At 46.3% G+C, this 14,584-nt stretch overlaps 1 protein-coding gene across 1 annotated transcript in view; it reads left to right on the top strand.

The window, feature by feature from the left end:
* LOC141100933 (uncharacterized) overlaps positions 1–14,584 on the top strand; it is a 516,918-nt gene that overhangs the window by 118,341 nt on the left and 383,993 nt on the right. Inside the window, exons 17-19 of the mRNA XM_073589707.1 lie at positions 1,333–1,425; positions 9,069–9,280; positions 9,602–9,686. Coding sequence (XP_073445808.1) covers positions 1,333–1,425; positions 9,069–9,280; positions 9,602–9,686 — 390 coding nt within the window. The remainder of the gene's footprint in view (positions 1–1,332; positions 1,426–9,068; positions 9,281–9,601; positions 9,687–14,584) is intronic.

Here is a 14,584-nt window from a genome sequence, read left to right as displayed (position 1 = left end):
TCCTGTGATACTGGGTCAGGTTTAGGCTCCTATGTGTATTTTCCACATACCTTCTCCTATCAGCAGCATTTTCACTTTGAATTTCCAGGATTGATAATTCTGGTTAGTGAGACTTGGTACTGTAAACTTCATGGAGTTGCTGCTGCTGGTGGCCATCTTTGCTGTCTTCCTTTCTTTTCTTTTCTCTGTGCTCTGGGGATCTGGGACTCTAGGACTCTGGGCCCATAACCTGTTAGCAGCGGATTAATCAGCATAACATCCAGAGTCAGCAACACAGAATGTAGATTTATTAATATCCAGGTTGAACAGCTTACAGCATGAAATGTGATCAGTCTGGTATCTGCTGTGGCTTGCAGCATGGGAGCATTACAACAACAAGAATGGAAGAGAAGGAGGGGGCATCCTGTCTGGTTTTTTTTTGTCACTGAACGTTGTTAACAATCTCACAATATGCGCAATATATAAAACAGTACAGTAGTAGTTGTTGCAATACATACAGATCAATATGCATTATTCCAACATTTTATACAGTTTGGATGTTCCAAATTTTATCCTTTTTGGTGTATCTCTTTGATTTTTATAAATGTATTTCTACACCAGTCCTTGCAAACTTCATATTATTACTATGTTTGGTGCCCTCCTGTGTTTTATTTTGGCTTTACTATTTTTTACTTACACAAAGGGTTCTGCAGGAGAAACGCACAAAAAACACATAAAACCCACACAATTGTAAAAAAAATAATTTTGTGTCTAAGCTAAATACCAGGAAGTATCGTAAACAAATCAGCCTTATGTAACACCTTAATGACCATCGATACCCATGAAAACAGTGGTCGTTAAGGGGCCTTATTGATCGTGAATAAGAGAACTGGTCCGCCCAGCTGCCGATATTTCAGCTGGTGACAGCTGCCACCCTACGATATCAGCCCTGGATGATTTTGGAGCCAATCGGTGCCGATTAAACCCCTTAAATATGGCTATTAATCGAGACAACAGTATCTAAATGTTTAAAAGGGGGTAAAAAGGCACCCTATGGCAGGATCAACCCCCCACGATCAAAATCGTGGGTGCCAGGGGAGGTGGGGAGGGGGTGGCAGGGGGGTGGGGCTTAGTGGCGGCCGTGCGCAGGCCGACGCTGCGCCCTGACACGCAAATGTGAAATAAAGCCTTAGGCATCATATGGAACCTATTGAATAATTAGCAGTATGGCAAAATCAGTATGGCACAAAATATAAAAAAATGACATACAGTATCCTCTTACTTCTGTGATCAATGTACGTATTCCCATTTTACAAAAAGTGCACTTTTGCTTTTTTTTTTTTTTTTTTTCAGGAAGATCCAGTTTTGCCTAGAAACATGCCACATGCAGTGGGAGCTGTTGTCTGGTCAAGAAAGTTGATGTCACGGATTGAAAACACCATGAAGGTTAGAGTAAATGTGCACATACTTCTCTTTATCTGGTTACTTATTTACCAAAGTACAGGAGTAAGATTCAATTCTACACCATTTAAAATATCATTTATTTGTAGACTGTGAGTCCTAACGGGCAGGGTCCTCTCTCCTCCTGTACCAGTTGGTGACTTGTTTTTTTCATGATTACTGTACTTTTTTTTTTGTTAGGGCTGGCGGAACGCACCAAATTATAAAATAATAGTGGGTGCGTTCGCAGCCCGGGGTCCACCGTGCAGAGGTGGTACACTGCTACTAAGTAATGGCGGAGGAATTAAGCGGTGTGAAACCAGTCACACGTGTGTTATGTCACTCAATGTGAACAGGGGCGAACTCTGTTAATGCACAGAGCCGCACAACCGCTGAACGTAGATGCCCAAGCCTGTTAAGCTCACAGTTCCCGGCCAAAAGAGCGCACAGTGTATGGCCACTGAACTCTACCCCAAGGACACGGGGTTAGTGTCCTTCTAGGCCCACTGAACGCGCGGCGTCGCTGCCGCGAACGCTGCTATAGACGCTGGCTATGGAGCACGTGCACTGAGGCATGCCGAGTCCCTGGTGAGGACTGATGCCTGACGCAACCTCTGTCCTACCTACGCCTAAGCCTGGGCGCTAGCAGGCTAGGCTGCACAACACATGCGTACCAAGGGTAGGGGTTTCTTAATGAGTCATTCACCAAAGACATTCATGTGTGCATACATCACTCACTCCACATAGTCTGTAAATACAGTCTTATCCTAGCGCATGGCCGAGCGGCCATGCAAACCTTTTATAGCCGCGAGCGTCCGGGACCTTCCCGGCTTCTCGGATGGGCCAATCCGAACAGGAGCAGGACCTGAGCAAGTGACCTTCGATCTCCAATGGGAGATCACTCCACGGGCATGCTCAGTGGCCCGACATGGGGACTTTCCCTGGAGAATCTCGCTGCTGAGCAGCATTTATTGTCATAGCTGCGCCAGAGGTGGCAGCAGCAAGCAAACCCACGGAGCTGGTCTGGGCAGAGCGCCTGGACCGATGAGTTTGCTGAGCAACCTCCTCTGTGGCTGGAGAGGAATGGGAGACCACTGGAAGTAAGGCTCGCGATTCTTGCTGTGCAGCGACAGAAATCCGACGCCTAACAATGGGCCCCCGCCTCGCTGCGCTCAAACTCCACGATGAGAAGAGGAGCGTGGATGTTCTCCTCCGGCTCCCAGGTCCGAGCCTCAGGACCATGACCCTTCCAATCCACTAAGTAAAACTTTTTGCCCCGCCTCACCTTGCATCCAACGATGGCATTGACCTCAAACTCATAGACGACAGGTCTGATGTCCCGGCCGATGGCTCAGAAAACCGGGACATATGAACCGGCTTAAAGAGAGACACATGGAACGTGTCCGAGATAGCCAAGTGTGGTGGAAGGGCCAGACGGTAGACCACAGGGTTAATCTGCTCGAGGACCTTGAAAGGGCCAATATAGCGCGGTGCGAACTTAACGGATTCCGCCCGCAGCCTGATGTTTCGAGCGGAGAGCCACAGTAAGTCGCCAGGGGCGAAGGTCAGAGCAGGGCGCCGGCGAGTATCAGTGGAGGACCTCATTCTCTCCTTGGAGGCCCGGATAGCATCCTGCGTGCAATCCCAAATGTCACGTGCCTCCACTGCCCAGTCTGCCACCCCAGAGTCGGTGGACGACACAGGCATGGGCACGGGGACGCGCGGATGCTGACCGTAATTTAGGAGGAATGGCATCTGACCGGTGGCGTCGGCCACAGTGTTGTTCAAGGCGAACTCCGCCAATGGCAGAAAAGATGCCCAATCATCCTGCTTGGCTGAGACAAAATGTTGCAGGTATGTCACCAGGGTCTTGTTGGCTCTCTCAACCAACCCATTCGTCTCGGGATGATAGGCCGAGGAGAGATTTAGCTCAATGCTGAGCAGAGAACAGAGCTCTCTCCAGAACCGAGACGCAAACTGAGGACCCCGGTCGCTGCCAATCTTATCCGGCATGCCGTGTAGGTGGAAAACATGTTTAATAAACAACGCTGCCAGGCCCGGTGCCGAAGGTAGCCGAGAGAATGGTACCAGATGTACCATCTTGGAGAAATGATCGGTGACCACCCAAATGACGGTGCTGCCACTGGACTTGGGCAGACCCACTACAAAGTCCATACCGACCATCTCCCAGGGCTTGTCCGCAACCGGCAGGGGATAGAGTAACCCAGCAGGCCACTGCCGAGAGGACAGATTCTGGGCGCAAGAGACGCACGCCTGAATATAGTTCCTGACGTCACGAGCCATATGCGGCCACCAGTACGTCCTCGCCAGGAGATCAGAGGTTCGTTTGGTCCCAAAATGTCCCCCCACCCTGGACGAATGAGCCCAAGAGAGGACCTCCGGTCGCAGATGGGCAGGGACAAAAGTCTTGCCTGGAGGTACCGACTCGATAGCAACCGGAGCCACGGTCCTCAGACTCTCCGATGGAACTATCAGCCGAGGCTCCTCCTCCTCTGATGACACCATGGAGCAAGAAAGAGCGTCGGCCCGGACGTTCTTCTCCCAAGAGAGAAAATGCAGGGTGAAATGGAATCGGGAGAAGAACAAGGACCATCTGGCCTGGCGAGAATTCAGCCGCTGGGCAGTCTGTAGATAGACCAAATTTTTGTGGTCAGTGAACACCTGGAAAGGATGTCAAGCCCCCTCCAGGAGGTGTCTCCACTCTGAGAAGGCCAGCTTCATTGCTAGCAACTCCCTGTCACCGATGGAATAATTCCTCTCCGCCGGTGTGAAGGTCTTAGAGAAGAAGAAGCATGGGTGCTTCCGACCTTGCGAGTCCTTCTGGAACATTACCGCTCCAGAATGAAGGGCTTATCTACATCGGGGCATTGTAGAATGGGAGCGCTAGCGAAGTGGGATTTATTAGCGGCGAAGGCCTTGGAGACAGTTTCCGACCACAGTTTGGGGTTTGCACCCTTCTTGGTGAGGGCTACCAAGGGCGCTACCAAAGTTGAGAAATGGGGGATGAATTGGCGATAGTAATTTATGAACCCCATAAAGCGCTGCACCGCTTTGAGAGAATGGGGCTCCTGCCAATCCATCACCGCCTGTAGTTTGGCAGGATCCATGGCCAACCCCTGGGCCGAGATGATATAGCCCAAGAAAGGCAAGGACTCCTGCTCAAACACACATATCTCCAACTTGGCCTAAAGGGAGTTTGCCCGCAGGAGATCGAAAACTTTGCGAACATCTCTCTGGTGGGAGTCAATATCTGGAGAGTAAATGAGAATATCGTCCAGATAGACTACTACCGAGGTGGTAAGCATATCCCAGAAGATATCGTTCACAAAGTCTTGGAAGACGGCTGGCGCATTACATAGCTCGAAGGGCATCACCGGGTATTCATAGTGCCCATCTCTGGTGTTAAATGCCATCTTCCATTCGACCCCTTCATGGATGCGAATCAGGTTATAGGCTCCTCGCAGATCAAGCTTAGTAAACACTCTCGCTCCCCGTAGCCTATCGAACAGTTCCGATATCAGGGGTAGAGGATACTTGTTCTTAACGGTTATGGCGTTAAGACCCCTGTAATCGATGCACGGACGTAATTCTACATTCTTCTTTTGGACAAAGAAGAATCCCGCTCCTGCCGGGGACACCGACTTCCTAATGAATCCTCTTGCCAGATTCTCCCTGATATACTGAGACATGGCTTCTGTCTCTGGGAGAGATAGGGGGTAGACTCAACTTCGGGGAGACTCAGCACCGGGCAAGAGGTCAATAGGACAGTCGTAAGGGCGATGCGGCAGAAGGGTCTCCGCCGCCTTCTTGGAGAAAACGTCTGCATACTGCTGGTAAGGCTTGGGAAGCGAGGAGAGATCTGCGGGAACCTCAGAGGTAGCAACCTGTACGCAGTCCCTCAAACACCTACCCTCGCAGGACTTGCTCCAACCGATTATTTTTCCCGAGGACCACTCTATGTGAGGAGAGTGAGCTCGTAACCAGGGAACTCCTGGGAGGACTTGGTCGATACCTTCGGGCACGACCAGAAGAGACAGCATCTCCTGATGGGAAGGAGACAGTGAGAGTCTCAGTGGAGCTGTCTGGTGGGTGATTTGGGACGGAAGTGTCGCACCATTCACCACTCTGATAGTGACTGGCTGAGGTAGCAGGACCAGGGGGATTGCGTGTTGTAGGGCGAAGGCAGATGACATGAAATTGCCCTCCGCTCCAGAGTCCACACAAACCTCCACCACCAGAGTGGAAGAATTAAATTCTAACGCCCCTTTAAACAGGAGCTTGGAGGAGATAGTAGCTGTGTCTAGTAGGCCCCCTCTGATCGCCACTGGACGGGAGCATGTACCGGGCGTTGTGGGCACTGGTTAGCTAGGGGCCCAGTCTGCCGACAACGCAAGCAAACTGAAGGTACCCACGCGGACCGGGCCCTAGACCCCGTGCGAGACACCTCCATGGCCCCTGGAGGCTCAGGCGGCTGACTGAGGGGTTCCAGCGGCCTAACAAAGTTTGGAGCCAATCTATATTGTTGGCGCGACTTGGAGCGCTCCAGCCCTCGCTCAGTGAAGCGAATATTAATCTGGGTGGAGACCATAATGAGCTCCTCCAAGGTGGTGGACACCTCCCTGGTGACCAGGGCATCTTTGACATGATCAGCCAGGCCTCTCCAGAAAATGGGTATGAGAACCTTATCCGGCCACTCAAGCTTTGAGGCCAGAGTTCTGAAGAGGATGGCATACTGACTGACCAGAGACGAACCCTGGGTTAGGGCCAGCAACTGCAGTGCGGTGTCGTGCGTGACCAGAGGCCCTAGGAACACCTGCTTCAAAGTGACTAGAAAATGGGTGGCACTCTGTACCAGGGGATCCCCACGCTCCCACAGCAGGGTGGCCCACTCCATAGCCCTGCCTGACAGAAGGGAGATGATAAATCCCACCTTGGCCCGCTCAGAGGGAAATCGTGTGGCCAGCAACTCCAGGTGAATGAAGCACTGACTCACGAAACCCCTGCATGAAGCACTATCACCCACAAACTTTTCGGGGAGCGGGAGGCGAGACAAGATCGGGGCAGGACTAGCCGTGGAGACACGGGCGACAGCCTCTGTAGCTGCTTGAACAGCGACCGAAGTAACATCCGCAGCTGAAACGCCTAAGCGCTGCCAACCTACCCTCCAGCTGCTGGATGTATCTATGCAGTCATTTTTCGTCCGCCATTATTAGCCAGACCCTGGCGCTAGGATAATGTTAGGGCTGGCGGAACGCACCAAATTATAAAATAATAGTGGGTGCGTTCGCAGCCCGGGGTCCACCGTGCAGAGGTGGTACCCTGCTGCTAAGTAATGGCGGAGGAATTAAGCAGTGTGAAACCAGTCACACGTGGGTTACGTCACCCAATGTGAACAGGGGTGAACTCTGTTAATGCACAGAGCCGCACAACCGCTGAATGTAGATGCCGGAGCCTGTTAACCCCTTAATGTCCAATGACGGACACAGTCCATCATTAGACATATCCCCTGCTTTGATGAGGGCTCCGGAGCTGAGCCCACATCAAAGCCGGGACATGTCAGCTGTTATGAACAGCTGACATATGCCCGCAATAGGCGCTAGCGGAATTGCCATCCGCCCGCGCCTATTAACTAGTTAAATCCCGCTGTCAAAGCTGACAGCGGGCATTTAAATAGCATTTCCTGCTGCCGGGCCGGAAATGACCTCATCGCTGACCGCCATCATGTGATGATCGGGGGTCGATGTCATGTTGCCTGGACAACCAGAGGTCACTATGAGACCTCTATGGTTGTTCCAGGCATATGGCTTTCAGCGCCACCCGGTGGACGGCGCTGAAAGCACAGGAGTAAATTTGCTACATATGGGCGATCTGCTCATCGCCCATATGTAGCAGAGCCGATCGGGTTGCGCATGTTTCTAGCCTCCTATGGAGGCTATTGAAGCATGCCAAAAGTAAAAAAAAAAAAAAAGTTTAAAAATAAAAAAAATTAAAAAAACTAAAAGTTCAAATCACCCCCCTTTCACCCCAATCAAAATAAAGCAGTAAAAAAACTATCCCACATACACATATTAGGTATCGTTGCATTCAGAATCGCCCAATTTATCAATAAAAAAAAAGCATTAACCCGATCGCTAAACGGCGTAGCGAGTAAAAAATTCAAAAACACCAGAATTACGTTTTTTTTGGTTGCCAAGACATTGCATTACAATGCAATAACGGGCGATCAAAAGAGCGTATCTGCACAAAAGTGGTATCATTAAAAACGTCAGCCCGGCACGGAAAAAATAAGCCCTCACCCGTCCGCAGATCACGAAAAATGGAGACGCTACGGGTCTCGGAAAATTGTGCAAATGTTTTTTTTTTTCTAGCAAACTTTGGAATTTTTTTTCACCACTTAGATAAAAGAGGACATAGACATGTTTGGTGTCTATGAACTCATAATGACCTGGAGAATCAAAATGGCAGATTTAGCATCTAGTGAACCTAGCAAAAAAGCCAAGCAAAAAACAAGTGTGGGATTGCACTTTTTTTGCAATTTCACCGCACTTGGAATTTTTTTCACGTTTTCAAGTACACGACATGGTAAAACCAATGGTGTCATTTAAAAGTACAACTCGTCCCGCAAAAAATAAGCCCTCACATGGCCATATAGATGGAAAAATAAAAAAAGTTATGGCTCTGGAAAGAAGGGGAGCGAAAAACGAATACGAGAAATCAAAAAAAGCTCTTTAAGGGGTTAAGCTCACAGATCCCGGCCAAAAGAGCGCGCAGTGTACGGCCACAGAACTCTACCCCAAGGACATGGGGTTAGAGTCCTTCTAGGCCCACTGAACGCGCGGCGTCGCTGCTGCGAACGCCGCTATAGACGCTGGCTATGGAGCACGTGCACTGAGGCGTGCCGAGTCCCTGGTGAGGACTGATGCCTGACGCAGCCTCTGTCCTACCTACGCCTAAGCCTGGGTGCTAGCAGGCTAGGCTGCACAACACATGCGTACCAAGGGTAGGGGTTTCTTAATGAGTCATTCACCAGAGACATTCATGCGTGCATACATCACTCACTCCACATAGTCTGTAAATACAGTCTTATCCTAGCGCATGACCGAGCGGCCATGCAAGCCTTTTATAGCCGTGAGCGTCCAGGACCTGCCTGGCTTCTCGGATGGGTCAATCCGAACAAGAGCAGGACCTGAGCACGTGACCTTCGATCTCCAATGGGAGATCACTCCACGGGCATGCTCAGTGGCCCGACATGGGGACTTAGTCCCTGGAGAATCTCGCTGCTGAGCAGCATGTATTGTCATAGCTGCGCCAGAGGTGGCAGCAGCAAGCAAACCCACGGAGCAGGTCTGGAAAGAGCACCTGGACTGATGAGTTTGCTGAGCATCCTCCTCTGCGGCTGGAGAGGAATGGGAGACTGCTGGAAGAAAGGCTCAGGATTCTCGCTGTGCAGCGACAGAAATCTGATGCCTAAAATTTTTATTATGTATACCCTTTTCACATGTAAAGCGCCATGGAATAAATGGCGCTATAATAATGAATAATAATAATTGATATGTCTTTATTACATATAAGATAGAGGTGTTCATGTTGTATTAATTTGATTTTCTTATTTTTTCCTTTTTTTAAAGGCATTTAATAATGTGCAAATTGTAGCTACTTGTCTTACATATCTAGATACTGTGAAGCTGTACAATAAAATCGCTTCTGCCCTGTTGTCATATGAAGACTTGTGGTACCAGAGGTGGAAGTCACAGATAGACAAAAGTCTGAATGGACTGAATTTGACATTACTTGTCCGTGATCCTGTGACACTACAGCTTATGGTGAACACAGATATGAGGTAAGTGTAACGGCCTATGTACTACACTTGTATCATTGTGCACTATGAAGGGATCGTCACACGTACAACTTGGATGAGGATCACAACGCAATGCTCGGACTGGCCATTGGATCTCCTGACAGGAGCATGACAACATGTATTCCTATGCAGATGTTAGGTCGGGAGAGCCGACGGCCAGTCTGAGCATTTTGTTGCGATCCTCATCCAAGTTAGATGGCCGTTTGACTCTCACCTTTGTGGAAATATTACGCATTTACTTATTGGTTTGTAAGTCATCTATATATCTTTAAATTATTCAAACTGTTATATTATTTATACTAGAATACTTCAACTGATTGAAGAGACAAAATGGATGTTGAGACTTGGAATTCATGTTCCAGAAGCAGCTCTGCTGGCATTTCATCAGGTACCTAGCTAATGGGCACGCCGTGTAACCGGCATGGCAGATAGATGGGAAGCTTTAGCTGCCGGATGGTCAGATGACTGGAAATCCGCATTAAATGTAGTACATACTGATTCTTATTCATCATTCTGCTTTGAGCACTTATATGCAGAAAACAGATCTGATAACTGTCTCATGTACGAGAATGTACCGCGATCGTGATACTACTGTATATTGCGTGATACAGTAAAAAACATTGCATGTTTTGCAAAGTTGAATATTAACTAGTGTCCTCATTGAATTTTTTTTTAGCATACTGCTCACATTTTTTTCTTTCACTCACTTATATAGCGCCATTAATTCCACTGCACTTTACAATCATTATCGGCACTGTCCCCATTGGGGTCACAATCTAGATTTGTTATTAGTATAGCTTTGGAGTGTGGGAGGAAATCGGAGTACCCGGAGGAAACCCATGCAAATACGGGAAGAACATGCAAACTCCTTGCAGATGCTGTCTTTGGTGGGATTTGACCCCAGTGCTGCAAGGCTGCCGTGCTAACTACTGAGCCACCGTGCTGCCCATTGAATGTTTTAGATCCAATTCATCATTGTCTCATGGTATTCACTAATGTTTTATGAGTCAAATTCATCAAAATACTGCAAGAGGTTCACAAAGTTTGTGCGAGGTCAAAAGTGTTTTATTTTCCTGTCATTAACCATTTATGGGACTTTTTGAAGAAAAAGTTGCATCTTTTTCAAAATGTTGCGAAAGATGGTACTTTTTGCTTCACGTGCAAAAAAAAAATCACTCTAGGGGGATATTGGTGTAGAGTTGTGCCAAAGTGTGCGACTTTTTAAAGAGTTGCACAAGAAGAATGAGCCAAAAAAATCTGGAATCACTAAACTCTGCCCATAAAGTTGCGCACATACAAACACATTTACATTTTCCTTAAAGGGAACCTGTCATTTCTAGAAATACTATATACCTGTAGATATAGGGTTAATCTGCAAGTGATTGGTGTTAAAGGAAACCTGTAATGGTGTTATAAAGCATGATTCGCTGATCAGATTGATATACGTTATTGTCGGAAAAAGTTAAGTAAAACTTGCATTTTATGCATTTTTATCTCTGGTGTCTGTATGCAAATGGTCCATAGGGAAGACTGTCACTCACTGAGTGGGACTGCCCACTGGACTCATATACACAGAAACACCAGGGATTTCAGAGAATAAAATACAAGTAAGGCCACCTTCTCATGTACGTGCATTCGGTACGTGTGGCATATGTTTTCACACATACCGGAGACACGTATCCACATGTACCCATTATAGCCTATAGGGCTGCTCACATGTCCGTATTTTAACACAGACCTTGTGTCCATGTGACGCACATGTAACGGGGACTAGGGGGGTAGTCGTGGCTGAGGGTGGCAATACTGGCACACCCTGGCCCTCCATCGCATAAATACATTGTCTCTTTGGCTGTGCATTTGTTGGTTCATTTACTTGCATATCAGAGTCCTCTCCGTCTGCTGGGGGTTTCCTACCCCAAACACCATGCAAAGACAGGAAGAGTCCAGATCCAGTTTTAAACAAACAACTTAACTCAGTTCTTGTCTCAGCTCATCCAGATTAGTCACAGGTACAATACAGGATCCTTCACACATCATAACCTTTCCTTTCCCTGTGCTGTCCCTCACTTCTCCAGGAATATCGCAGGGTTGTACCATCGCCTCTGGTACTGCAGCATTCTGTCTGGCCAGCCTAACTGTCTTCAGGAGTTCCTTGTCCGTTTCACCCCGGACATTTAGGCATCTTCCTATGTAGTTTACTGCCACCATGTTGAAGCTGCCCTGTATTCATTCACCTTTGAGGTGACCATTGCTCCTAGACCCTGGACGAGCTGGGCTCCTTTCCTTTAATGTTGCATGGCACAACTGCCCTGTCCGAGCTCCCAGGCCTTACTGACTAAATTCAGAAAGCTCTCTCTATCTTACACAGTTGGCCCCTCCTAACTAGTTCCTATCTTATTCCTATTACTATCCTACAATCCTCCCCTCTACTGGGCTAATCCAAGTACTACACTTTCCCTTTATCTAGTACGCACAAAAATCAAGCCCATTTTCCTTACACAAGGAACGGGCAACACTCCATACCATGATATTTCTTATAGATCATGTCACAATTGTGTAACAAATAGATCAAGAGTGTCATACACATATCAATAAAATGAAAATTACTTTATTTCAAAATAATAAAATATAACAAACAAAACACATATAAAATGGTTGCCTCAAACCATTCAACACAAAAACGGGGAAGCAACTGTAGCAGTAGGGTATTAGTTAGAAATTCTACAAAATTAACATAATTGCTGTGCAATAGCAGCTGCAGTTTTTCAGCATAGCAACTAACACACCTCTGCACTAGCACTTTATTTATGTCTGTAGTAAACTGTTGCAGTCTGGACCTCTTTCCACACATTATAGAATTGTGTACTTTAAATAGCCAACGGTTTATGGTGATTAAGATTACCATTGTGTGAGCCAAAAATCACACCCTATCTTATTAATGTGTGCATAGGTGACCAGATTCTGTGCAAAAGACTGAATTTTCATTAGATTCTACATATATATTGGAATGTCTTTTTAGCACAAGAAAATTATAACTTTGGATTAGTGGGCATAAAAAAGGATTATTTCAGTGCTGAATATGGCTAATTATATATGTGTGTGTGTATATATATATACTGCTCAAAATATAGAGGGAACACTATTCCATTTGCAACAGGCTGTTTGTGTTCCCTTTATTTGAGCAGTATATATATTTATATATTTAAAACTAATACCCTACTGCTACAGTTGCTCTCCCCGTTTTTGTGTTTAATGTTTTGAGGCAACTCTTTTATATGTGTTTTGTTTGTTACATTTTATTATTTTGAAATAAAGTAATTTTGATTTTATTCATATGTGTATGACACTCTTGATCTATATGTTACACAATTGTGACATGATCTATAAGATACTTTCCCTATATCTGTACAGTACCGGAACAGCTACATATATTACACATCATAGAAAACCCATAAGAACCACAGAGAGTTTAGAATATCCTAATTAATAGTATGGATGTACCCCAAAAGTACATTCAATAATAAATTAAACAAAGACAAAATATATAAAAATTACAAAGTGTTTTTATTGATACAAAATACTAACTGACAAACAATACATATACAATTAAATCCATCCTGAATAATCAATACATATGGAAAAGAACAGGCGGGCAGCAATTTAACCATGAAAGCAATGCTGGGCATAGCATATGAGACTATGGGAAAAAGATCATTTAGGCATACATAGATTCATTCCCTTAGTAAAGCATAGTTCATGATATACAGTATATTGCCAAGATGTATACAAAGAAGTTACACCATAAGTCACAAGGGCAGAGAAAGATAATAATATAGTAATTGCCAGGTATTTAATAGAATTCCTGATATAATATGAAGGTAACAAAATGATATCCCCAGCTACCTAAGGCCTCTTTCACACTTCCGTTTTTTACAATCAGTCAAAATCCGCCAGGTTTTGAAAAAAACGGATCCGCAATTTTTTTTGCGGATCCGTTTTTTTCCCCATTGACTTTCATTATTGGCGGATCTTGATTGCCGTCCGTTGCATCCGTTTTTGTGCGGATCCGCCATAATCTTGCTGTCCGTCAACATCCTCAAAGATTTCCAAACGTAGCTTGCAACTTTTTTTGGCCGGCGGATCCTCCAGACAGCGATTTAACTCGAAATTTTATCTCTCTCTCTCTTTCTTTCTCTCCCCCCCCCCCATTCCCGGCCAGCGGTTCCTTTAAATTTCCTCATTTTGCGGTTCCGTCCAAAAACCGATCCTGTGGCATCCGTTCACATCAGTTGAGAACAGATCCGCTTGTCCGCCTTTTTGGCGGATTTTAACTGACACAAAAAACTGAAGTGTGAAAGAGGCCTAAGGTAACCAGTAAATCACCACCAATGCATAGTTAGCAGTAACAACAAAACCTCTTACCGATACTGATGCCCAAACCAATGCAATGCGGAGGACCCGTAGAAGCGCAGGTTCGTGAAACGGCCGTTGTCCGATTATCATCTACTGGTTCTATATCTTGCCTGCCTGTATGAAGATGTTTTAATGCTACACAATAAAGTCTGGATTTTTTAAGAACTGTGAGTGCCACCCTTTTTCTTTCTTTTGAATGATATTTCTGAATAATATTATTGCATGCTTTCAGTTTCTGTGCTGTCTTATCCAAGTGAGATTTGAAGGTTAGGCTTCTATCAAGGATTACACCTAAATACTTAGTATTGAAATTGTGTTTGACAAGTTGACCTTCAAAATGTACTTTGAGTTCAGTCTTAGCACTTGCGTTGTGTAAATGAAAGCAACATACTTCCGTTTTTGATGTTTTGTGCTTTAGCCTCCATTGTCGAAAATATTTTCCCATTACACTAAGATCTTCAGTTAGAACATCCTCTGCTTCCTCCATTGTTTTGCTCACTGTAGCAAGTGCCCAGTCATCGGCGTATCCAAATATCCGTGATATTGTGTCACGAATGTCAGCTAGGTACAAAGCAAACAGGAAGGGTGCCAGCACTGATCCCTGGGCCAAACCATTGTTAAAGGTGCAACATTAGACTAACGTTGCACTAACGGGTGGAACGTTAGTCCGCCTCCACGTGGTGCACCCTGGGTAATCTAAAGGGCTAACAATCTTGATGACCAAACAATCAAACTACATCTAGATCTCCTGTACCTATCCCTAAGATCCCCTACCGCTCTATGTGGGTCCTTCCCCCTCAACCATTACGAACCTGCTCCATAGCTGTCACCTCACTAAACCCTGACTAGTGCACTGGCCGGCAAGGACACTAG

This window comes from Dendrobates tinctorius, unplaced genomic scaffold (genome assembly GCF_039654945.1).
Source record: "Dendrobates tinctorius isolate UK_male_01 unplaced genomic scaffold, ASM3965494v1 ptg000111l, whole genome shotgun sequence".
Classification (NCBI taxonomy): Eukaryota; Metazoa; Chordata; class Amphibia; order Anura; family Dendrobatidae; genus Dendrobates; species Dendrobates tinctorius.
The sequence above is the reverse complement of the archived record's forward strand: the minus strand, read 5'-3'. Positions and strand labels throughout refer to the sequence as shown.